The 27296-nt window shown below is 36.7% G+C and overlaps 1 protein-coding gene and 1 non-coding gene across 2 annotated transcripts in view; both read right to left on the bottom strand.

Annotated features, from left to right (window-relative positions):
* DDX10 (DEAD-box helicase 10) overlaps positions 1-27296 on the bottom strand; it is a 312278-nt gene that overhangs the window by 224385 nt on the left and 60597 nt on the right. The window contains exons 11-13 of the mRNA XM_086339093.1: positions 25885-25972; positions 22237-22325; positions 19336-19810 (exon numbers count right to left, since the gene is read on the bottom strand). Coding sequence (XP_086195219.1) covers positions 19336-19810; positions 22237-22325; positions 25885-25972 — 652 coding nt within the window. The remainder of the gene's footprint in view (positions 1-19335; positions 19811-22236; positions 22326-25884; positions 25973-27296) is intronic.
* LOC147357393 (U6atac minor spliceosomal RNA) lies at positions 27137-27262 on the bottom strand. The gene has a single exon (XR_015142523.1). It is a non-coding gene; the product is annotated as a U6atac minor spliceosomal RNA (small nuclear RNA).

Genomic DNA, 27296 nt, shown 5'->3' with positions numbered 1-27296 from the left:
TCTAGACTCTCTAAATGATCATTAAACAGTTTCCATGTGATTTCTTTCATGATAACTCAATTTTATTAATAAAATGTTATACATTAAATGTGATTCGGCCACAATTTACTTCATAATGTAGTATATACTCTCTATATACTGACATTTACTGGAAAAGAAAAAAAAAAAAATTATAGCAGTAACAACTCCAAGAAGCATGAGGAAGAAAGCCAAGCATTTAAAGGAAGCATTTAATAAGAAAATTACATGGTTTCTCTCCTTCAGAATAATAAAAGAGGATCAGTTCTTTGACTTTTAAGCATCAAAAGAACTTGTAAACTCAGCCTGATAAAACACGCAACCTTTCAGTAAGCTAACAAACTTGAAGAGTGAAATAAATATGGCAGTAATCTCCTATTCCTGGAATAAAGATTCCCATCACTAACAATGTAAACACCAATTTGGAAGAATTATAGTACCCTGTAACAAATTCCTATTTCACAAAGTGTGTATAATAATGGAATTCTACTTCCTTCACCACTCTGGCCTTTAAAAATGTCCACATGATTACCTCTCAATAAAGCTAAGGAAAAAATCCAAACACAGGTTTCAATATTCATATATAACCCATTCTGTGTTCCTCTGTATTTCTATCCCACTATTTAAAAATGCATATTTGTGTCAATATTAGCAATGAGAAGTCAAAAACATGTAATTAGCAAGTATAATCTTCAGGTTTTGAATGGACTGGGTTTCCCAGTACCTGGAGTCTTCCTAGAACTTTTATTGATTCCTTTTTTTCTAATTTGGTTGTAATTAAAGCTTTTAAATACATTCATGCTTATTTCATGACCTGGTATATGATGTATTATGAATACTCCATGCGAACTGGAAAAGAATACTCTGCAGTTGCTGGATATATTGCTCTAAAGTATTAATTAGGCTTAGGTGGTTGTTAGTAATATCCAGGTTCTCAACATCTTCATATGTCTATTGATTTTTTAAAATCAACTTGCTCCATCGTTTGCTGACAAAGGAGAGCTAACTGGCCCTAACATGATTTGGAGCTCTTCTCCTGCTCTTTCTTCCAGAGGTCTCGACTCCTTCTGAGGGCCATAATTGCCCTGGTGATGGTTTAGTCTCTAAGTCGTGTCTGGCTCTTGCAACCCCATGGACTGTAGCCCACCAGGTTCTTCTGCTCAAGGGATTTCCCAGGCAAGTGTTCATGGGATTTTGCAGGCAAGCATACAGGAGTGGATTTCCATTTCCTTCTCCAGGGCACTTTCTCGATCCAGGGATCAAACTCGCATCTCCAGCACTGCAGGCAGATTTTCTACTGACTGAGCCACGAGGGAAGCCTTAGTCCAACTCTCCTCCTCAGACCAGAAAGACTGCATACTTTCCATGAGAGTATGTAAGGCTGACCCATCCTTAGGACAGACGGACCCCCACTGTCCCCCACAGACTCCCCACAGACTTCCACTCTGTAAGTCTGGCCCATCCTTAGGACAGAGGGACCACAACAGAAAATTCACCCTGTGCCAGTCAGTCCTTTCTTGCAAGTTTTGACTTCCCTCTAAAGTCTGTTTACTTTTGCTTTCTGGAGTCCTGTAAATTTGTTTTGCCCAAAACTTATGATTCTTAATTGCAGGAGGGTCAGTCTATTAGGCACTTACTATACTCACATCACAGAAGCCTCTAGGCAGACTTAAATTTGTTTTCAATGTTACTTAGTGTTTGTGTGTTTGTGTGTGTGCACGTGCACATGCAAGGACATGCATGGGTGTATTTCTGTCTGAAACCTAATAATACTCGGTATACCCCAAGGTCTCAGGAAGGCCAAATTCCATGACTCAATAACTTTGGCATCACAGTATATATAGCAAGAGTTGGATCATTAATAGTACTGATTAGATATGCATTTAATCAAGACAATTCTGATGGGCTATGTTAGAGGCTGGATTTGAGAAAGGAGATCAGTTAGGGGACTAAAGTAAGTCAGAAGGAAAGAATAAGGGAAGGTGGTAGGACAAAAGAGAATGAGGACTGAGTCAAAGATATTAGAAATATATAGGTAATTTAGTCAATTCCCCAGAAATCAAAAGGAATGTCAGAGTAGAATTCACAAACATTTTGCCCCCACAATATTATGCCATTAACACTTCTTTTCATGTTTCTTACATCCACTATCACCTCAGTCTACCTAGAAATGGGAAATTATTGTTCCTGTGAAAACTCTTCCATACCATATTAAAAGTGGGCCTAACTATTCAATCACCACACTCTGGCCCACTGAGCCCCAACTGAATATATCATTCTTTTCAATACAGAGATCTAGGCTGCCACCACCAACTAATCAGTTAGCATACAACAGGAAACCTACTTGCTAACCTTGATTTATATGATCAGACTGATCTACTGAAAATGGTTTATATATAATCAGACTAAACAAACACTGGGGACACAGTTTCAATCCCTGGGTTGGGAAGATCCCCTGGAGAAGGAAATGGCAACCCACTCCAGTACTCTTGCCTGGGAAATCCCATGGACAGAGGAGCCTGGTGGGTTATAGTCCATGGGTCACAAAAGAGGTGGACACAGCTTAGTGACTAGAACACAATAACAGACTAAACAAAAATATATGTTAAATAAGTAAATATTTATACTTCCAAGAGTAAATTCATATACTGAGTCTCTTAATATAGCACAACCTACCTATCCAAATTTAGCTATGGTTCCCTTCCCTATACCTTCACAGCTCCATCCAGTCCCCTTTCACAACACGATATGTATATTTCTATCTGCAAGTCTTTGTTTATGCTATCACCTTGCTAAAAAACCTTATAATCACAATTTTAGCTGAATTCCTTTTTTCAAAGCTCAATTCAAGTCTCATTCTCACAAGGCATTCTCTCACTATCTCCCTCCAAAACATTTTTATAACATATCTAAGCTAACAGGTACTGTTAAGCATCTTTTAATATTTATGCTCTATATACTCAACCAAACTATAAACATGAGAAAAAGCAACTTATTGGTCATCAGGCAAACGCAAACCAAATCCACAATGAGATATCTTTTCACATCCAGAAGGATGTCTACGATCAAAAAGATACATGATAACAAGTGATAATGGAGATATGGGAGGACTGAAGCTCTCTCACACTGCTAGTGAGTGGTACAGTCACTCTGGAAAACTTGCAAAAAGCTAAACATTCTTACCATAGACCTAGCAATGGCAATCCTCAGTATTTACCCAACAGAAATGAATACTTAGGTTCACACAAAAATTTGTACACGAATGTTCATAACAGCATCATTCATCACTGCCAAAAGATGGACACTGATTAATGGATAAACAAAACGTGGTGTATCTATACAGTGGAATATTATTCAGCCACAAAAAGAAATGAAGTACTGATACACGCAACAATACGAATGAAGCTTAAAAACATTATCCTAAGTTAAAGAAGCTAGTCACGAAAGACCACATATATGATTCCATTTATGTGAAATATCCAAAATAAGCAAACCTGTAGAGACAGAAAATATTTTACTGGTTGCTTATGACTGAGGAAAAATGGGGGCTTGAGGAATAACAGCTAAAGGGTGTGGGATTTCCTTTCAGAGGTAATGAAGCGTTCTATAATTGTGGTGACGGGTGGACAACTTTGAAAACATATTAAAGCTTTTGAGTTGTACAATTTAAACAGATGAATTTTATAATACATGAATTATACCTCAATAAAGTTGTTATCAAGAGAGGACTGGGGAGACATGCTGAAAGTCTTCTACTGAGAAGAGAATAACACAATGCACTAATTTCCAACATATCTAACCATATTTCAGGTCTTCAAGGTCTAGAAGAGTTCACTATCTGAATTATTTTCTTCTTGCTGATAAAATCACAATTATAAATGCTAATTGTATAATAATTAAGGCTATTCAGAGAATTACTCAGACAACAGTAAAAAGGAAGACTAACTTTTAGAAGTCATATTTTAAGATGGATCTGTATCAGCTTTCCTTAACTTGATAATCATGATCAGGTTTATATTTAAGCTGCAGTAGTAGTCTTTGTAGTGAACTTGAATAATACAAAAACATATGATCAGAATCACCTTTTACCTGCTTCATAGTTCCACACACTTCCTGTAAAGCTCTTCTACTCTTCCAAAACCAACTGACCCAAACTACTGCCCCCAACCCTGCTCATACCCTTTCCCTCTTTCTCCATCTATTAGATCCAATATAGCCTTTAGTACTAGTCAAGCACCAACTATTCTAGAAAGATCTCTAAGACTCTAGCCCCAATTCAAATTATTTTATTACTATAGGTAAATATTTTACCTTATCTTCTTTTTAGCTATCTTATACTGTTTTTTCACCTAACATTTCCACATAAATGTCCTATTTCAACTATACAACTTTCCTAAGAGTGAACAAGTCTAATTTTTTCAAATTTGGTACAGTAACATGTCCACATTAAGTGAGTAAAACAAATACTTGATTAACTGCGATCCAAAAGTCTACAAATAATAAATGCTGGAGAGGGTGTGGAGAAAAGGGAACCCTCTTACACTGTTGGTGGGAATGCAAACTAGTACAGCCACTATGGACAACAGTGTGGAGATTCCTTAAAAAACTGGAAATAGAACTGCCTTATGATCCAGCAATCCCACTGCTGGGCATACACACTGAGGAAACCAGAAGGGAAAGAGACACGTGTACCCCAATGTTCATCGCAGCACTGTTTATAATAGCCAGGACATGGAAGCAACCTAGATGTCCATCAGCAGATGAATGGATAAGAAAGCTGTGGTACATATACACAATGGAGTATTACTCAGCCATTAAAAAGAAAACATCTGAATCAGTTCTAATGAGGTGGATGAAACTGGAGCCTATTATACAGAGTGAAGTAAGCCAGAAGGAAAAACACCAATACAGTATACTAACGCATATATATGGAATTTAGAAAAATGGTAACAATAACCCTGTGTACGAGACAGCAAAAGAGACACTGATGTATAGAACAGTCTTATGGACTCTATGGGAGAGGGAGAGGTTGGGAGGATTTGGGAGAATGGCATTGAAACATGTAAAATATCATGTATGAAACAAGATGCCAGTCCAGGTTCGATGCACGATACTGGATGCTTGGGGCTGGTGCACTGGGATGACCCAGAGGGACGGTATGGGGAGGGAGGAGGGTTCAGGATGGGGAGCACACGTATACCTGTGGCGGATTCATTTTGATATTTGGCAAAACTAATACAATTATGTAAAGTTTAAAAATAAAATTTAAAAAAAAAAAAAAAACTACAGTAGGGGAAAATGTGACAGAAGATATTTAAGGCCAACTGACAAAACAATCCCAAATGCTGGGCTAACCCACTATCCCTAAAGGTTCAGTATTTGTATTCTTTCAATAGACTTCTGGATCCTGGAACTATGAATTATTTCAGTGAAAGTAGAAATAAATAAGTCCCAAAGTGGCTGTGGGTGTTTTTACAGAGACCTCAACAGAATAAGAAAGAAGCTGGTGTTCTCAGTAGTCCAGCAGGGTCTTTTGACCTGAGAAAATCTCAGACAAAAATAACCTCATTAAATAATCATCAGTTTCCACCTGCTAAGGCTTTACATTTCACACAATGTATGCAACTCAATACACACAGACACTCTTAGAAAAATGCTTCCCCAACAGCAATGAAACTACTCTTTCCCTAAACTTCTGATCTGAGGAGTTCCTAGAAAACCACATAAAACCATTCAAAATGATATTAATGAGGACATAGTTAAGTATTAATGAATTGTAGATCTGAATTTGAAAAAGCTTATGAATCATTATTCCCCTTTATACTACTAAATACACTTTTTGCAAGAACTTATAAATCCAACACAGATGTGAATGCACAGACCTTCCAAAACAATTCTGTCATTTCTGGTTTAAAAAAATTTATCATGTTACTCATCTCTCAAGAGACAGTGCAAGTACTGCCTAGCAGTTCTTAGATTGCTTCTCCAAGATTCTGAAGTGTGGGGACACCAGGACTCAAAGGGGGCCGCACATGGAGGAGCACCTGCGCCAGCACTAAGAACAGGAAGCCGCCTCCATTTGCCTACTAAGGTTAAGTCTTGGCTGAAGAAGAAGTACACAACTGGGAAAGTCTCCCGGGCTGCTAGAAACAGAGATCCAAACACACATTCTACTCAAAACTATAACCCCATCTATACCTAAAACTAGCCACTGATGGACAGCATTAGGATCGAACTAAACTCTACAAGTAAATTCACCATAAAATAAAATTACTGCTGATTCAATATAAGAGGAGAAGGAAATGGCAACCCACTCCAATATTCTTGCCTGGAAAATCCCATGGATGGAGGAGCCTGGTGGGCTACAGTCCATGGGGTTGCAAAGAGTCAGACACGACTGAGCAACTGACACAACACAGGTTGTTAGCTTTGCTAAAGAGTTTTCTCAACCATCTTTAGAAAAAGGTGAATAGCCAAAATATCACTTAAATTTTTATTTTTACTGAAAACACAGAAGACCAGAAGAAAACAGGTCCTAGACATCAAAATAATCATTATGCCGAGAAAAGGATAATGGATGAATTAAGTAAGGCTTAGGAAAGATTTCACAGAAGCTATTTATTCTGTATCTAACCCAGCTTTTCTAATCCAACACAAGAGTAGGATTAAGATTAACCCATTCAGGCAACAAATATGTGACCCACTCTCAGTACACTTTTTATCAAATGGTACCATCTCAAATTGGGATAAGGAATCTGATTAAACAGACAAAACATCAACTAGATTTGAATTAGAGTCTCTACTCCTTTATTTATTCCTTAATCCCATTCAACAAACAGCTACCAGAAACCTATTATAATGACAGGCAACCCTGACAGATACAAAGACACAAAAATGGATAATGTATATTCCCTACCTCCGTAACGGTACATCATCTGGTGGGGAAAACAGCAGCAAGACAGTGCCGTGTGCTCAGGGCTATGAGAGCATGAGGACAGGCTGCTCAGGACACATATTTGGAGCAGTGAACTTGATTTCAGCAAACATTACCTACCCACTATTTTCAGTTCAGTTCAGTTCAGTCGCTCAGTCATGTCCGGCTCTTTCCGACTCCATGAATCACAGCACACCAGGCTTCCCTGTCCATCACCAACTCCCAGAGTTCACTCAAACTCACGTCCATCGAGTCAGTGATGCCATCCAGCCATCTCATCCTCTGTCATCCCCTTCTCCTCTTGCCCCCAATCCCTCCCAGCATCAGGGTCTTTTCCAATGAGTCAGCTCTTCACATGAGGTGGCCAAAGTACTGGAGTTTCAGCTTTAGCATCATTCCTTCCAATAAACATCCACTATTTTAGGCCTTATCAAATAAAAGCAACAGCTCTCACACAGAGGAATCTGTGTCTCCTTCATGTTGATCACTTTAACTAGTTTTTCTACATTCTGATTTGAGAGAAACACACCAGAACAGAACCAGAAGGACACAGTTCTGACTCTGCTACAACCAAGTATTAAGAGACAATCATCCATGGGTCTCTTATGTTTGTGCACATCTCAAATCAGTTACTCTTCCAGGTTATCTGTTCAAGGATGCCAACATTAACATACAGCTATAGAAGACAGAGATACTACCTCTCTTGAGGGGAGGGGGCAGTGAACAGATTTGCTCCTGACCAGTACTCTTGCCTGGACAATCCCATGAACAGAGGAGCCTGGTAGGCTAAGAGTCGGACACGACTGAACAACTTCACTTTCACTTTCACTTTGCACTTTCATGCACTGGAGAAGGAAATGGCAACCCACTCCAGTGATCTTGCCTGGAGAATCCCAGGGACGGGGGAGCCTGGTGGGCTGCCGTCTATGGGGTCGCACAGAGTCGGACACGACTGAAGTGACTTAGCAGCAGGTTAATAAAGATAAAGTCTCTCTTTGGATAAAAGCTGGGCAGATTTCCTAACAAGCCTGCGGGTTTCCTAGCTCTGACACGTATCTACTCTGTGGACAGCTCCAACCTGGGGACACCTCCGCATGGCCCCTGTGGAACCTTAAAGGCAAGAGAACCAATGCAAACTTGAAGTACAGGCAGCTTGCTGTGCCATGAGTTACCTAGCAACATATATCAAAATGTGGCAGGCTAACTCATGGCAAGTAGAGTAGAATCTCAGACTTCATGGATCTTGAAACCTAGAAACAATTTTTTCTCTTTTCAAAATATAGATGAATACGAAAAGCCAAAGTAGTCTGTAATTTCTATCACAGAACAGCACTAGTTAATGGAAGGTGGGAAAAGGAAAAGAGGAAGGAAGGCCCAGTATACCAGATCTAATCCTGTAACTATAAATCCATTATAAATCTGCCAGACAGGCTGGAAACAAGATAGACAGGCAGGCTCCAGGATACTGATGGAATATTCTTGGGCAATAAAATATCAGTGCTCCCTCCTTGATGTGGAAAGGCAAGTCAGAAATAGATTATTATCTTTAAAAATACTCACTGAACACCACTACTTTGTTCAAGTTATTAAATAAAAAGGTTTAACAGCTATTAACCCATGTATTACTAAGTATGCTTGAAATTGAGTCAACCTAAAAACCTTTAATGAAAAATAGTAAGTAGAAAATAAGATTCACTAAAAGATAGCTTTTCAGATTTCTTTAAAAAAAAAATTAAGTCTGAGAAGATATGGGTAAGGAGTAGAAACAAAGACCCTAATAAAAAGTTACCTATTGTTTGATTTGTAAAGTTCTACTTTATGGAATGCCAAAAGATAGGAAAAATAGTCCAGATAGATCAAAAGATGCAAAACAAACAAACAAACAAAAAAACCCAATCCACAAGAGAGAATGTTATTCAGCAAATTCTTATTAAGTGTTTTTGGACTATGCAACCATCTCCTACATCAAACATTGTCCAATTAGTACATCTTCCAAAATTAGGTATCACAGCAAGGAAGAAAGCATTCCTCTGCTCTGTTGCTTCCCATGACAAAAACTAGCAGATATGAAAATGTGTGCAGGTGGAAGAATTATTCTAACCTGTGATCATACACAAAAAAATAATAGTGAATATGCCATTTTAATTTAGAAAACAAACTCAGGTAGGAATTATTACTAGGAGGCAGGCTCTATAGTGATTGCCACTGAGAAGTTAATTGATTTGCTTATTCCAATATGAGGGATGAGGAGGGAACAGATCAACAGTAAGAAAATTTTATCGAGAGATTATCCCTGAAAATACGAGCCCCATCCTTTATGTGCTTTCAGAAAAGTTGGAATATGTGATTTCTATCATGTTTGCCTAATGCTTGGGATTTTCTTCATATATTCCAGGGATATTTACAGTACCCAGTATACTAAGGCACTTGTTTCTGGAGCTTAAAATTAATGCACTGTAAGAATCAGCACAGTATTGGCTTTATTAGAACTGTAACAAAATATCACTCTATTTTCAATCATTTACTATGCCAAATAAAAACCAGCAGATTCTCTGCCCAACAGTATATCAGGACCGTCTGCCACCTCTAGTCTTAACAGCCAGCAGGCAAGCTAAAAGAAGAAAAGAAAGGAAAACAAACCAAAAACAGCAACAGTGTTCTTGGGGAGAAAATGTCCAGAGATTAACATGGTCTGCTTCTTGCTTAATAGAAATATACCTTTTATTCCATAGCAAAACACTCCCAGTTTGAAAAATAATAAAATTTTAAAATTCAGTTTATTAAAAATTCATCATAGGTGTTTCTAATTATGTCTTGTTTAGGAAGAGCTACATCATTGTTTTCTTTTGATACCAAGTATGAAACTGCATCAGTGAATGCCAAGGAGAGGCTCATTGAAAGAAAATGACCTGACACTAGAAACAAGAGTTCAGTGTCCATCATATAAACAATGTTGCAGAGAATGCAGTTACAAGCAAGAAGTATTATTATCTGCTCTCAAGAAGACTCATCTTTCTACATATTCCGCAGTATAGTCAATGTTTCACCAAAAGCCCATTTACCAATCATTTCTTCCTCTTAATCTCTCCTTGTTTAAAGTGCTGAATAAGGAACCAATACCAACAAGGGCCAAGGAACCCACATATCCCAACTGTAGTTAGTGGTATTCCTTACAGGGCCAAATCCTATTCATCAAAAATAACCAAAAGCCATAGGAGGGTTAAAGAGAAAATACATAATTTTCTAAATGACAAACATTATTCATTACATACACACACCCCACAACACTGTATTCTACTATGGCCATACAAACAGAAGAGATGGGGAGGGAAAAAAAAAGAATACAGAAGGAGGCTTTATGACCAAATAATAAAAGAGAAAAATATGCATTTAACCCAGAGAGAAAAACAGAAGGCAGCAAAAAAGGTAAAAAAGAAAAAAACTAAGAAAACAAAGAGAGGCTCATGTCATTTTTAAAAATAATTTTAATAATTTTCTTTAATAAAATATATATTTTTTATAACATTATTGGTCTATGATAAATTGGAGATTAAAATGCTAGCCCTTCAGCAAACGTAACTTGAGAAGCAAATTTTAAATCATAAAATCACTATACTAATCTTATTTCATGAGTAAATAGTTTATACTTAGACTTTACTATGACTGAAAAATAGGCCTTTCTTAATATACAAGCATCCCTGTTCCCACTGACCTTCACTACAGTGCCACTGCTCTGACCAATTTACTTGCTGGTGCCTACTCCCAAGAGGGTCTGAATTCTCTTTCCATTCCCCCTACCAAGCCTAGCTTTCAAGTGCAATTAAACACCCAGCCATTCACAACACATGCTCAGAGCATCAGTAAAACTGGAGTATTTTAAGAAAAAATGTTTTTGAAATAACATATTTCAACAAAAGCAATAAAGTAATCATCATGGAAAATATCACTTCAGGATTTTTACCGTTTTAAAATGCACTATCCTTTTTGTTTCAAATTACATATGACTAGAGGAAACACCATAATCTTCAGTGCTTAAAACATCTAAATGTCTTAAACCAGCAATGGTAGACGAATGCCTTACACACTCTCAGGGAGGTGCCTCTAACTATCCTGCTACTTGAAACACTACACCCCATCCCCTGAACACTGTTTCCCCCTTACCTTGCCTCATTTTTCCCACAGCAAATGTTTATATTTTTTGTCCATCTCCCCTTACTAGAAGGTAAGTTCCTTGAGGAGAAGGAATGTGATCTTTCAACACCAGGCAAAAAGCAAGTGTGCAATAAATATCTGCTGAAGGAGAGAATTTTTTTTTTAATTTCATTAATCCTTCATTTTATCTAAAATAGAAACTTTCATGATAGGAAAAAAGCTTCACATGGAAGAAAAGGTGATTTAACTCTGCCCATCACCACCAGATGGCACTAGCTTAAACTGCTGCCTTGGACTCAGACATAGCACGGATTTTTGAAGCTGCATTTCAAAAGTACATACCAAAAAGAACAAAGTCAAAAGTGAAATACATTTAGACAAACTTAAGAAACTTGAACAGTTAAATCCAGAGTCACCACAAAGACAGTCTTTCCATTAAAAAGCTTTAGGTAAATATACACATACTGACGGTTTACACTCAACAACAAAGGATCTCAAAAAGGGCATGCTGGAACTAACCTGTTTATAAGCAGAAAACCTAGCATAGTAGTCTAAATTCTCTATAGTTATATTTGTTATATGGATGCAAGTACTTGTCAATGACTTTGGAAAGATCCTTATTTCTAATTATCCTAATAGTCAAGTTCAAGGTGAACTTCTATGACCTTCAATAGCAGCCTGTCCTATTTCAAACTTGTTTCCTTATCTCTATTTTATGTTAAAATGAAGATAAGAATATCCTGATAAATGTAGTTACTGAAATTTAGGCTACAAAAGTAGGTCATTAGAAAATCCAGTATAAGCAGTTCCTTTAAACACTGAATATGTATAAAACTAGGAAATGAAAAGAAACAAGATGAAATACTTTTGATACAATAATAATGCAGCATATGAAAGAATAAACATCAATCCAAAAACTTTTAGCTTTCCATTGAGAATTTACATCCTGAGGAAACCATTTGCAAATAAAAAAAAAATCAAATAGAGAAGAAAAGATACACACACATATCCACACACCAACTCGGTATGTACATTTAAACTTCAAGTCACACAATAACTATTCCTTTTGAACTGAAATGAAGCTCTTAAGAATTAAGCACAGAATGCAAAAAAAGGGGGGGGGGGCACTGTAAAAAAACAAAAGAACATCATATATACCAACTCTGAACTGCTCAACATTTAAGACTGTGTTTCCACTTCATGGTATCAAAAATTGAGAAAAAGTTTCCTGACTCTCAGGTTTTATTAATATTTTGAAAAGTTTTCCCTTCTGTTTAATTCAACAGCAATATATAAGATAGTTGCATACAAAGGGTATGAAAATCTCAGGAATCACCAAGAAATGGAAATTAAGACAGTCATTTAGGTATATTACTAACAGCCAAGAAGAAAAGTACTAGCAAAACAGGTAACTGGAATCCAGAGGCCAGTGGAGTGAATAAGTAAAGAAAGACTTCCAAGGAAGAAGATCAGCAATGAATCTTGAAAGATAAGACGTGAAAGCATGGACTGGAGAGATTATCGGAAGAAGGAATCCCTTCAGTGCAAGTGGAAACGCACTCTGGGAAGAACGGGCTGGCTGGTAGGTTAACAGCGTAGGGCTAGCTTACAGAGCCCAAATGACAAGGATGAACTGAAGGCCAACCACTTGAAAAAACAGACTTGAGAGAGGTTCACGGGAAGATGATTCAGAAGAACAATATTTGGGACCAATTATGAGGCTTATCCCACAAGCCAAGTCTGACTACTAAACTAAAGGACACCTGCTAAAATGTAGAAATGACAGGAATCAAAAAAAGCACAATCCAAAGAATCAGATGGGCCCGGGCACAGCAGATTCCACTTTTGCCACTTTACTAACTGTGAAACTTTAGGCAAGCAATCAAACTTTTCAAAGCCTCTGTTTCTTAACCCACAAAATGGGGGTAATACTGTACAAGGTTGTGGTAAGAGTTTAAGCAATGAGCAGAGATATTCAAAAGCATAGCAGATTATAGAAAACCAAGAAATGTTCACTACTTCCTGATCTTCTACAAAAACATAGCATAGTTATCTGCAAGAAATTTCTGGAAATAAGTTAACATGGTTCATCCCCATTTTTAAATCAAATAATTACGGGGATTAAAAAAAAAACAAAAAACAGCTAAATCAGCACTCTGCTAAAGCAGTGTGCCCAATCATTCCTCAAACAAGGGCATTACTTTCTCTAAAGTCCATTTTTTTTAAATTTTATCAGAGTATAGCTGATTAAAAACATTGTACTAAGTTTCCACTGTATCAGGGAAGCCCTATATACAAATGAACGTGAAAGTCACTCAGTTGTGTCCGATTCAGGGTGATCTCACAGTCTATATGGTCCATGGAATTCTATAGGCCAGTATACGAGAGTGGGTAGCTAGCTGTTCCCTTCTCCAGGGGATCTTCCCAACCCAGGGATTGAATCAAGGTCTCCCGCACTGCAGGAGGATCCTTTACCAGCTGAGCCACCAGAGAAGCACAAAGAATGAATGATCTGCCCTCTCTGAGGTTCTAATTGAGGACCTTCAGATTATGAGACTGACATGCTGCCTACTGCACTAAGAGGGCAGACACATATACATATATTCACTGTTTTAAAGATTATTTTCCCATATAGGTCATTACAGAGTATTGAGTTCCCGATGCAATTCAGTAGGTCCTTTACTGCATGCTAAGTCACTTCATTTATGTCCAACTCCACATGATCCTAAAGACTGTAGCCTGCCAGGCTCCTCTGTCCATAGGATTCTCCAGGCAAGAATACTGGAGTGGGTACAAGACCCCCCTTCAAGGGATTTCTGGACCCAGGGATCAAACCCACATCTCCTGAGTCTCCTGCATTGGCAGGTAGGTTCTTTACCACTAGTGCCACCTGCAAAGTCCACGTCCTCATTAGTTATCTATTTTATACATGAAAGTGAAAGTGAAAGTCACTCAGTCGTGTCCAATACTTTGTGACCCCATGGACTAAACAGTCCATGGAATTCTCCAGACCAGAATACTGGAGCGGAGTCTATCCCTTCTCCAGGGGACTGTCCGAACCTAGGAATCAAACCAGGGTCTCCTGCAGGGCAGGCAGATTCTTTACCAGCTAAGCTAACCACGGAAGCCCATTTTATGCATAGCAATGTGTATATGTCAATCCCTATCTCTTGACTTATCCCTTCCCCTGCCTTCCCCCATGGTAACCCCATAAGGTTGTTTTCTACATCTGTGACTCTATTTCCATTTTGTAAGTAAGTTCATTTGTAACACTTTTTTTAGATTCCACATATAAGCAATATCATATGACATTTGTCTTTCCCTGCCTGACTTCCTTCATTCAGTACGACAATCTCTAGGTTCATCCATGACACTGCAAATGGCATTATTTCATTATTTTGTATGAATAATACTCCATTGTATATATGTACCACATCTTCTTTATCATTCCTTTGTCAACGGTCCATTTAAAAATGTCCATTTTTAAATCAACAGTCTTAAAACATATAAACAATATCCATAACCTAATACCTTCTATATAGTATTTTTTGAGAGGTATACTGTACAGTATTAATATCCACAAGAACACTGCCAGTTAACTGGACAGAGAATTCCACCCAGAAAAATATTCATATAATAATGAATTTCATTTAATGACTCCACATGATATATCTACTCTCAACATCATTTTTAGTTTTATTTATAACCAAATGATTCATTTCTAAAGGGCACTGTACTTGCCTAGTTACAGTCTAAATATACTAAATTATAAACTCCTTAAATACCTGGCTAAAACATCAGCTGGACCTGTGGTATCAGAATATGGCTTAGTACCATCCAGACCAACGCAGGACACTGAAAATGTGAAAACTGGTCTATCAACTATGCTAAAATCAAAAAAGTAGTCTTATTTTCTGATACTACTACACCTAGAATAATAAAATGCATCACTTTTTCTTTCTATAATGCATCCTGATTCAAAAAAAGCTTTATTTTCAGTACTACCTCAGACACTGCCTAGCCACTGCACTAGCAAACCTCTATCAACTCTTTACTTCTATCTTCCTATTATATTTCATCAAGTGGAAATAACAGCTAACTTTAACTATACTCCTTCTACATACACAAACTGTTCTGGTTACTTTCTATCTCTAGGCATCTCAATAACTCTGACAGGGAGTAATTTTACAGAGATGGACACTAAGCCTCAGTACTGAAACAGAACATAATATCAGAAATAGCTCCCCACATTAAACACACTTTTTTGCAGCCATGGGCTCATTCTGTACTCTCTGCTTAGAACGTTCTTTTTCCCCTTCCTATTAATTCATATCCATTCTTTTTTTATTTTTTAATTGAAGGATAATTGCTTTACAGAATTTTGGTGTTTCCTGTCAAACCTCAATATGAACCAGCCATAGGTATACACATGTCCTCTCCCTCTTGAATCTCCCTCCCATTTCCCTCCCCATCCCACCCCTATAGGTTGATACACAGCCCCTGTTTGAGTTCACTGAGACGTACAGCAAATTCCCATTGGCTATCTATTTTACATATGGTAATGTAGGTTTCCATGTTACTCTTTGCATACATCTCACCCTCCCCTCCCCTCTCCCCATGTGCATAGTTTGTTCTCTACGTCTGTTTCTCCGTGGCTGTCCTGCAAATAAATTCTGCGGTACCATCTTTCTAGATTCCATATATATGTGTTAGTATACAATATTTTTCTCTTTCTGACTTACTTCACTTTGTATAATAGGCTCTAGCAATAGCAGAATATACGAAGCAGAATAGATTAGTGAGCTGGAAGATAAAATGGTGGACATAACTGCTGAAGACCAGAATAAAGTAAAAAGAACAAAAAGAACTGAGGAAGAGACCTCTAGGACAATATATTAAACTCATATCCATTCTTTAAGGCTCAACTTCCCTCATGGTCTTCTCTACCAAAGTGCCAATGTTAACATTTTAAAATATTTGGTTTCAAGAATCAATAAAGAAATCCAAAATTTTGTACTGAAATTTCAGTTTAATAATCTGTTAAAGTATAAGCCTCTGAAACTTACTAAGAACACAGCTCAGTTCCTGGCATCTCATAGGCACACTGCCAGGAGGAGAGAACAAAAAAAGCAAGGAGGAAGAGAAAGGGGAAAGGAGTCGGGACAAGAGTCAGAAAAATCCCAGCTCCCATATGTTGGAATAAATCAAGACCCACTTGACTTCGCATGCTGTCTGGCTCTAGGTGAGTGATCACACCAACATGGTTATCTGGGTTATTAAGATCTTTTTTGTATAGTCATTCTGTGTATTCTTGCCACCTAAACTTAATATCTTCTGCTTCTGATAGGTTCGTACCATTTCTGTCCTTTATTGTGCCCATCTTTGCATGAAATGTTCCCTTGGTATCTCTAGTTTTCTTGACGAGATCTCCAGTCTTTCCCATTTTATTGTTTTCCTCTATTTCTTTGCTTTGTTCACTTAAGAAGGCTTTCATGTCTCTACTTACTATTCTTTGGAACTCTCCATTCAGATGGGTATGTCATTCATTTTCTCCTTTGCCTTTCACTTCTCTTCTTTTCTCAGCTATTTGTAAGGCCTCCTCAGACTGCCATTTTGCCTTCTTGCATTTATTTTTCTTGGGGATGGTTTTGATCACCACCTCCTGTACAATATGAACCTCCATTCCATAGTTCTTCAGACACTCTGTCATCTAATCCCTTGAATCTATTTGTCACTTCCACTGTATAATCGTAAGGGATTTGATTTAGGTCATACCTGAATGATCTAGTGGTTTTCCCTGCTTTCTTCAATTTCAATCTGAATTTGGCAATAAGGAGTTCATGATCTGAGCTACAGTCAGCTCCTGGTCTTGTTTTTGCTGACTGTATAGAGCTTCTCCATATTCGACTGCAAAGAATATAATCAATTTGATCTCGGTATTGACTATCTGGTGATATCTATGTGTAGAGTTGTCTCTTATGTTGTTGGAAGAGGATGTTTGCTATGACTAGTGCATTCTCTTGACCAACAGAATAAATAACAACAATTCTATGTTCACCCTAATGTTGCATAAAATGCATCTGACAAACTTCACTATCCATTTCTAATAAAAACAACAAATCAGCCAGAAATAGAATGAACTTTCTCAATCTGTTAAAAGCATTTACAAAAAAAATCTATGGCTAACATCAGATGTAATGGTAAAGGACTGAATGTTTTCCCTCCCTAAGCACAAGACAATGATGCCCATTCTCACTGCTATTCAACATGCAGTGTAATCAAATAAGAAAATGTAATAACAACATATGGATTGGAAAGGAAGAAATGAAACCATCTTTATTCACAAATACCATGACCAGCTACAGAGAAAATCCAAAAAATATCCAAAGAATCTCAAAAAAACAGCCACAATAACTTAATAGGACAGTTTAGAATGACTGGTATACAAAAACTGTACTTCTACATTCTAGCAACAAAAAATGGAACCTGAAATTTTTAAAGTATCATTTATGATAGCATTGAAAACTACAAAATAGGAAGAGATGAATCTAACAAAATATGTTTAAGATCCACATGCTTAAAATAATTTTAAAATGCTAAAAGACACTAAAGAGGGCCTAAATAAATGGAAAGATATGCTGTATTCATGAACCAGAAGAGTCAACATTGTTAAGATGTCAATTCTCCCCAAATAGATTTCAAGGTTCAATGTAATCTCAATGAAGATGCTATAAGACTTTTTGTAAAATCTTACTAGCTGATTCAAAAACGTATATGGAAATCCAACGGTCTAAAAAAATAGACAAACAAATTTTCAAAATATGAAGTTGGAAGACTAATACTGATCTGAGACTTACTATAAACCTGTACTGACAATGGCATTATTGCTGAAAGGACAGCTGTATAGAGCCGAAGCAAGTCAACATACAGACCTACACAGACATGGTCAACTAATTTTCAACCCAGAGTCAAGGTAACTAGAATGGAAAAAGCGCAGCAACTTCAAACAGAGTTCTGGTTCAACTAGACAACTACACAGCAAGGAGGGAGGCAGTTGGAACCTCGGCTCTTACCTCACACCAGATACAAAAATTAAATTGAAATGAATATTAGCCCTAAATTCAAGTGCTAAAACTATAAAACAGCCAAAAGAAAACATAAGTGAAAATTTAAATCAAACTTCAAAAATCAGATTATTGGTCAAAACATGAATACTGGAGTCAGAATACCTATATCCAAACTCCAATTTTCCAATAACTAATTATGAAACTATTTTACTATCTCTATATCTCAGTTTTTTTCCTCTTTCTTGTACCTGATAGGATATCCACCTCACAGGGATTATATAAGGACCATATGAGATAATGCTTAGAAAATGCCTGATACATATTAAATACTCAATAAGCATGTTTGCTACTTTTTAAATTGCCATTTAGTTACTTAAAAAAACACCTATCCAAGTTTCATAGTTCAAAATTTAGTGTTCCCTATTGTGAGTCTTAGAAATGTATAAAGAACAAGAGTTCAGGTTTATTTTTCATTCAAATGCTGTCTGAAGAAATGATCAAGAATAAGGAATACAAAATTAAAGAAAAATAAGGGAAGGGCAGAGAAACATATTTACTGTGCACCTTCAAGTATCCCAGGAAACAGGTGCTTTACCTGGATTATCTTTTTTATTCCTCCTAGAAGGTGTCTAGTGAGAAACATGAAACTTTTAATAAATCTTCATAACTGGTCTTTAAATAGAAGTGCTGGCTTTCTATTTCAAATTATGGATTGGTGCCCAAAATGAAATCTCTCATTAAAAGTTTAGAGAGACTGAATTGTTGTAAGGGATATTTGTAATTATTTAACTCAGAAAGTAGTGTGTTAAGAATCACAATGAAGGATCCTCACATCATAAGCCACAGAACCCTATCATCTTACTTAATATTATAATCATGACTCTGGCTACTTTTAAAATATGCATCAGAAAGCCAATAAATGAGAAGATTACAGCTGTCAATCTCTTAAGAGTTCCCGAAATTATGAAAAATGAGAATTCTTTGGCACCTATTCCATCTCTAAAGATGTAGACGGAGGGAGAGTTTACAGCAAATAAAGTCATTCTACAAATTTCTCCTGGTTATTTTCCCATACTTCCTCAAAGGCAAAAAGCAGCACATCATAAGAGCGGTAAGGAAATAAAAGCCCCCCGACCCCTGATCCTCCATTGGAGGTAAGCTTACCTGCAGTGTTTTGTTCTCTTTAAGATCCAACCCAAACACGTTGTGCCGCTTCACTTTAAAGAAGTCAGCCTCGAGGCCATCGTCGTCCTCCTCATCGTCTCTGTCCAAGAACTGCACAGGGGCTTCCCGGTCCTTCTGGGACTCTTCACTGCTAGGGACAGACTCAAGTGGAGATCCTTTTGCTCTTCTCAGTTTCTCGTCCATTTCTTCTTCATCTTCTTTCTCTTCTTCCTCTTTATCACTAATGCCACTATCCGGTCTGTAACCTGTCCCTTCTGGTCTCTTCCCACCTTTCTGAAGAATAGACATTTTTTCATTGAAGTAGGCTCTAAATTCTTCCACTTCATCATTGGTCAGGGAGGGAGCCCTTGGCTCAGTTACTTTATTATCTTCACTCACTACCAGTTCCTTGCTGGGTTGCTTTTGCATTCTCTGAAGAAATCTTATCCGTGGTGCCACAGCAAGACCAAGAGACCTTAAATATAAGCAAAGGAAGAGTTATCTCAACACACTGATGGTTGTGTTTATGAATTTATTGTGAAATGGTTCCTCAGAGTTCAGATGTTTTAGAGTTTTTTTTTAAAAGAAAATGTCCTTCTGAGATATAACTCCATCCTGACAAGTCAGGTGATCCAAAAGATACTGAATACTTGTCACAAAATATTGGAGATGTCGGTTTTCCATTAGGTGGTTAACATGATTAACAAAATAAAGAGCATAAGATGAGAAAAAAACAACTACTAGATCTATCTATTTCCAGTATAACTCTCTCAGCCTCAGCTTTCTCAAATATTAATACAAGATAAAAATATCTACCAGGCCTATCTCAGTTGTTGTAAATATCTGATGCACTAACTATATGAAAATACTTTGTAAAATATGTTTTTATTTATATAAAAATATAAATACTAAAGCTCAGGGGAGGCAGTGGGAGGGAGACTCAAGAGGGAGCAGATACATGTATACATACAGCTGATTCACACCATTGTACAGCAGAAACTAACTCAATAATGTAAAGCATTTATACTCCAATTAAAAATAAATAATATTAAAGCTGGAAAAGACATGGCCATGAAAGAACGCATGTTCTCTGCAAGGAATGAATTCAAGTATTATCATCCTCTCTTCTAAGACATTTAACATGGCATAATAACCTCTATAAAAAAAGGATATTTAAACCCGAGACCAAAAAAAGAAAAAAAAAATCTTATTTTCTCCTTCTAAGATCAAGACTTACTTTATGATTAGGTCTTTCCCAGCTTCTAAGTTCCCACAGATGCATTGGAAATAAGCTTTTAATAAAAAGCTAACATTACAAAATGGATCCACTGCCTTTTTCCTAAGACATGATTCACAGAAACTGATGGGTGTAGTTGTAAAACCTGGATTCAGAAAACAGAACTATTGAAGTTCAAACCCTGGCTCTGTCAGCTACTAGCTGTGTGATCAAGGACATAATTAAACCTCTCTATACCTCAGCTCTCTTATTTGCAAGATGGCATGACAAGAGTACTGACATTGTAAGACTTGTAAAAATGAGTTCATAGATACAATGCATCTAAAACAGTGCCTAGCACATATGCAGCCACTTCTGAGCACTTGTCATTATCACTGTTATAGGGATACAGTTAGGATCACAAATTCAGCATCCATCAGAAATTAAAACACCAGCTTAAGCTGCACCAGGTTTCCCAGGTGGCACTAGTGGTAAAGAACTGCCTGCCAGTGCAGGAGACTTAAGAGGTGTGGGTTCAATCCCTGGGTCAGGAAAGTTCCCCGGAGGAGGGAAGCATTAAAGACCCGTGTCTCTCCTGTTTGTTAATATCTCAGCTATGTCAAAGAGAAAACCAGGATAGAATGTCATAAACCACAAAAACTCAGCTAATAATCTAAACCATGAATCATATTCAGAAATTTTAAAATTAGTAACTTGGTAAAGAGATAAGAAAAGCACGTTTCCATGGCATCTGATTTGCTATTCATTACCTAAACAAAAAGTCAGTGACCTTACTTTGTTATCTTGCAAATTAAGTGGTTCTAAAATGTTATAACTGACAAATTACCTGTTATACTGAACTTGCAATCTAACATGAAGAACAGAAAATAGCAGCTCACCCAGATACAAGCTTTTATTAGACTTAACTTAAAGGTAAAGGCACTCGAATTCCTGAAAAGCAGGCCAAATACACAGACTTTGCTGTGAAAGTACATATTTCATCCCAGATTGGATTTCAAGCTGACATTCAAAGTACGAGTAACCCCAAGGGCGCTTCTCTAGGATTTTGTCACTGCTTTTCCCACAGGTAGAACCCCACTGAAAAATGGACGCTCCTGAAAAGATTAGAGGAAAAATATCCTTCATATACTAGCCAAAACAGGACCAAGAGTTCCATTTTCGTATAACAGCAATTGCAATTACTAAAGACAGACCTTTTACCATGGTAACTGTGAGCACCTGTAAGAAACACCAAGACACAAAGAATACCCAGGCAACAAGCAGCACGGGATACCAATCTAAAAGAAGGGAAGAACCAACGAAGAGACCTGCATCCAAAGCATAAAAAGAACCGTGTGTGGGAAACCAGGTCAGCTTTTTAGAAAACAAGACATCTCAAGATTTCAAAGAATGCTGGTCAACTGCTCTCCATCTCCTTTAAGACCAAACTACAAGAAATTGCCAGCCTTTTAGGAATTTATATTCACAAACAAGAAATTTCTTTCTGACTGAACTGAACAGTCAACAGGTTTCCTACAGCTTATACAGTCTTTCTCTGCAAATCTTCAACAGATTCTTTCAAGGTAACATAAAGAGGTTTAAACTAGGATTCTCAGAAGCAGGTTTCAAACGAATTCCCTCTAACTCTGAGGACTCACAATCAAAATTATAATAGGAATACTTACAGGGCATAATCAGATATAGGTAACTTGCTCACATCAAAAATTTCTTTATCCTTCATCAGATACACTGAACGTATGTAGGAGACGAAACACTGTAAACAAAAAAGGGTGAGGTATATGACATAACAGTCAGAAATGGAAAATGAATTTTAACTGAGATAAAAGAAAGTAATCAAAGGAATAAATTCAACAGTAGTGAAAACTCTTAAAAATAGCTGAGTATATCTCCATTCCATAAAAACAAACAAAAAAAAATCTACCTTTTTAGAACTGTAATCTGAGAAAAGACTATAAAATTTGGTTTCATCAAGCCAACTGAACATAAAATATAAACTTCTCAAAAAGCTATTCTATAAGTTAAAATCATTCAGGTACATTAATGGGAAAAAATATAGGTTTTGGAATAACAGTTGAAATCTGAGTTCCACATCTTACAAGCTGAGCAAGTTTATTATTTCTCTGTCAGCTTCCTCATCTATCAAGATAATATAAAAGTACCTTCTACTTTGAGTGTAATGAGAACTAAATGAGAAAAATGCATGTAGACTACTTGAGCATTTCTTCTGAAATATATTAAATATCAATGAATATCAGTTATTCATAATAATTATTACTGGAAAACATCCTTGTAATAAAACTAGTACAACAAAATAAAATTTTACTGTACCTAAGCTTAATAAAATCATAACAGGAAAAGTTTAGGAATAAACTTTTTTATAAACTTTAATAAATTATTTACTGAAATTTCAAGTAATTCATCATTATAATTTCAAGTAGTTTGTCATTAACTTGCAATATTTTCTTCTGTGTTTTAAAAAAAAGTAAACTATCTTTATGCCAAGAACCATTGCAAACTAAAAGGTAAACATGGTCCTAAACGCTGTCAGTCTGAAAAACAAACAGCAAAGATGGTGAAAAACAAACAAACAGCAAAGCAGAAGTTTTATTTTTTTATTTTAAAATTAAGCTTTGTAAACTATATTTAATTCCCATTTCTATATTTCCTAAACTTCACATTTTTTCTAACTTTACACTAATCCTTTCTTCAAACCATTTACACTAGTCTCCAAACCATTTTCCCTGTCTCCATAGGCATTAAAATGAATAATTCAAGGATAATTTTCCACCTACAATCACCCACAAGAAATCACCCCAGTTGCTTATCGTTTTTGTTCTATCCAGATTATAATCAAAAGCTAGAAAATCACTTCTATGAAATCAGATAGCTTGCTGCAGCTGCCAACAGTTAGCCATTCTGCTAAACCATGCATGACATCCAATAAATCACATCATTTATTTCAATGTGCTTTTCTATGATCTTGTTCTAGAAGGCTCATTTGCTGTAGGCAGAAACCACTGAAACAGCATCCTTCCAGTTTTTCATATTTCCTGATTCGTAACTGAATGAGCCAGGTATGCAGTAAGTCACAACATCAGAATTCACGTACACTATTTTCAAATTGTGCATACTATTTCCAAAGCTTCTACAAGATTTACCTCCAAGTTTAAAGTATGCTGCTAGATAAAACATGCACATAAATGTTTTCATGCCCAAATATATGCCCAAACATTTTAAGAAAAATAATCTGTTTAAAGACTATTTTCATTAGATTTCAGGTAAAGTGAGCTTACGTAAGTTTGAATATGTTTTATTTATATATTTTAGAATGAATTTCATGTTTTTCTCATATTTTAGGATTAATTTCTCCTGATGTATCATGGAAGTTCTGAAGAAAGTCAGACCTGGATTTAAATCTTAGGTCTATCACTTAATAGATACATCACCCTGGACAATTTTTAATTTTCTCAAGCTCCTGTTTTCCCATCTACAAAATCAAATCAATTATCACCTACCTCACAGGTTGTTGGGAAGATTAAATAATACACATCCAACCGTCATATAGGGCCATGCCATGGCTAAGGGCCTATCACATACTGCTGCTGCTGCTGCTAAGTCACTTCAGTCGTGTCCGACCCTGTGCGACCCCATAGACGGCAGCCCACCAGGCTCCCCCATCCCTGGAATTCTCTAAGCAAGAATACTGGAATGGGTTGCCATTTCCTTCTCCAGTGCATGAAAGTGAAAAGTCAAAGTGAAGTCGCTCAGTCGTGTCCGACTCTAAGCGACCCCACGGACTGCAGCCTACCAGGCTCCTCCGTCCTTGGGATTTTCCAGGCAAGAGTACTGGAGTAGGGTGCCATTGCCTTCTCCAATCACATACTAAGCAAGAAGATCTTACACTTAAAAAGTTAACTTGGGTTATTTTTTTATCAAATTATTTATCACTATGCTTATGATGAAAGTTAATTCAGATCACATACTAAGCATCTGAATTTAACTTTCATCATAAGCATGCCGCTGCTGCTAAGTCACTTCAGTCATGTCTGATTCTGTGTGACCCCACAGACAGCAGCCCACCAGGGTCCCCCGTCCCTGGGATTCTCCAGGCAAGAACACTGGAGTGGGTTGCCATTTCCTCCTCCAATGTATGAAAAGTGAAAAGTGAAAGGGAAGTTGCTCAATCGTGTCTGACTCCTCATAACCCCATGGACTGCTTATCATCATGAGCATAGTGATAAATAATTTGATAAAAAAATAACCCAAGTTAACTTTTTAAGTGTAAGATCTTCTCTTTAAATAAAACTTCTTTGCTTTGATTATCCAATTTCAAAACCATTAACCCAAAAGACTAACTCCTGACTTTTTCTGCTCAGGCTCTTCTATCTACTCTGGATGGCCTTTCCATACCTCCTCTTTATTTTCTTCTTCCAAATCTCTGAATCCCTACTATCTAACTCATTGTTGATGTGTTACGGGAAATGCAGATACAGATTTCCTATGTAGATCTCGTAACTAAAATATTTTAGTTAGTTAGTAACAGAGTGCTGAAAATGAAGAGTTTCATAACAGGGATTCAAATATTTGTCAATTCAAATACTAAACCGCTGTAAGCACAATGCAAAATAATTTCACATCTTCCTTTTCTAAAGAATCTACTGCTGAGTACTCTAAGAACAAAAAAAATACGTATTACTAAAAGTGACATTTCCTTGGGTATTTGCTAATCAAGAGGACTTATAAGTCCAAAAAAGCAGTTTGGGAACATTACGTCACATTTATAGATTAAAACCTCATTTCTAAAGACAATTTAGCAAGAATGCTATGCTTTCTGGAAATTTAACCTAACATTAATTTTACAGTCAATAGAGTACAGTGAGAAGTTAATAACAACTTTACTGAAGAAACCAAATTGATATCTTTATTAAGTTATCTTGTATACTTAATAATCATTAAGCAGATTTTCTATATGTCTGGCAAAATTATGGACAAGTAATAGACATTTTTCCAAGTTACTATAAGGAATATATAATTTTTGGACTTCCCTGGCAGTCAGTGGTTAAGACTGTGAGCTTCCACCACAAGGGGCACAAGTTCAATCCCTGGTTGGAGAACTAAGATGCGGCATGTCACCTGGCATGGCCAAAGAAAAATTTTTTTACAGAAATATGTAACTTTTTCAAAGTTAAAGAATAAGGTAAAGCTATCTTAAAAGTATACTACCTAAGTATCTGAAGTAGCAGAAAATGATACAATTGAACTTTATTACATGCTCTAGTCCAAGGAAGGTATCCAATTCAAAAATAACTTACCCTTTGAGCTCTTTCTTTTAAATCTTGATCTTGAGCTAAAAATGATTCCAATTTTTTCTGAACATCTATAAGTTTTTCTGGATTGATTCTTTTATAACAAAAAGATAAAAGTTAAACTAAGACATCTTGATTTTAGAAGCTGAAAATAGTATACATTATTTTCTATTTTCCTCCGTATTTTTAAAATCCGTAACATCTTTTCTCATCTATGACCCAGATTAGATCGAAATTACACTAGACCTAAAGTTGACTCTGTATATTTCAAATAATGCAGAAAAAATAAATAAAATAAAATCAGACATTTTCTCTAAACAACCTATGCTGAGTGAAAGATTAGGTTAACACCACAATTAGCAATGTTCCTCTTAAATCTTTAAAGATAGAAAGTAGTCCCTCCTGGGAGGTGGATCATCAATGAAACGGAACAAATAAAAGCAAATGTTCATTTTTTATAAGATTTCCATTTCAGTCAAATATCAAAAAAATCAAATTCAAATAATAAGTAGTCAAGGATATAAACACTGTTTTCCTTATCTGGAAATTAGGCATAATATAACAGAATTGTTACTTAAATTTATCCAGATTTAGAATGAAAATTATGGGAAAAAAATGAAATTCTTACAAGCATCTATTCTATATTTCACAAAGGAAATCCCACTTGTTTTCTAAACAATTTTGTTTTCTAAACAATTTTGTTCCTGAAAAGTTGCAGTGGTGATAGGTGGTAGCAGATGAGGTTTTTCTTTAATTACAGAAAATATCAAAATACATATACATAAAAACCTTAACTCAGTCTCAACAATTACAGAGCTCACACCCAACTTTGTTTTACCTAAACCCTTACCCACTCCTCCACCAAATCTAACCTACTTTCCTACAAATAAAGCCAGGGTTTATTTGTTTCAGTTCAGTTCAGTTCAGTCGCTCAGTTGTGTCCGACTCTTTGCGACCCCATGAATTGCAGCACTCCAGGCCTCCCTGTCCATCACCAACTCCCAGAGTTCACTCAAACTCATGTCCATCAAGTCGGTGTTTCAAGGGCCCCAATATAAGTGAAAGTGAAAGTCACTCAGTAGTGTCCGACTCTTTGCAACCCCATGGACTGTACAGTCCATGGAAATCTCCAGGCCAGAATACTGGAGTGGGTAGCCTTTCCCTTCTCCAGGGGATCTTCCTGACCCAGGAATCGAACCAAGGTCTCCTGCATTGCAGGCGGATTCTTTACCAACTGAGCTATCAGAGAAGCCCCCCCAAAAAACAGTGGTTAGATGCGATGAAGTAGGTGGCAATGCTTTAACTGTATGCGTGTTGTCAGGCCTGAGAGGTTCTTCCATCCTAGTCAAGGGGAGTGCTAACCTTCTCTCCTTTCATATAAAACAATATAAATGAGCCTACAACCAAATCTACTGATA

The sequence above is a fragment of the Bos grunniens genome, chromosome 15 (assembly GCF_055505025.1).
Source record: "Bos grunniens cultivar Pamir isolate PY7600 chromosome 15, Bosgru_T2T1.0, whole genome shotgun sequence".
NCBI lineage: Eukaryota > Metazoa > Chordata > Mammalia > Artiodactyla > Bovidae > Bos > Bos grunniens.
Note: the sequence above shows the minus strand (reverse complement) of the source record. Positions and strands in the feature narration are given on the sequence as shown.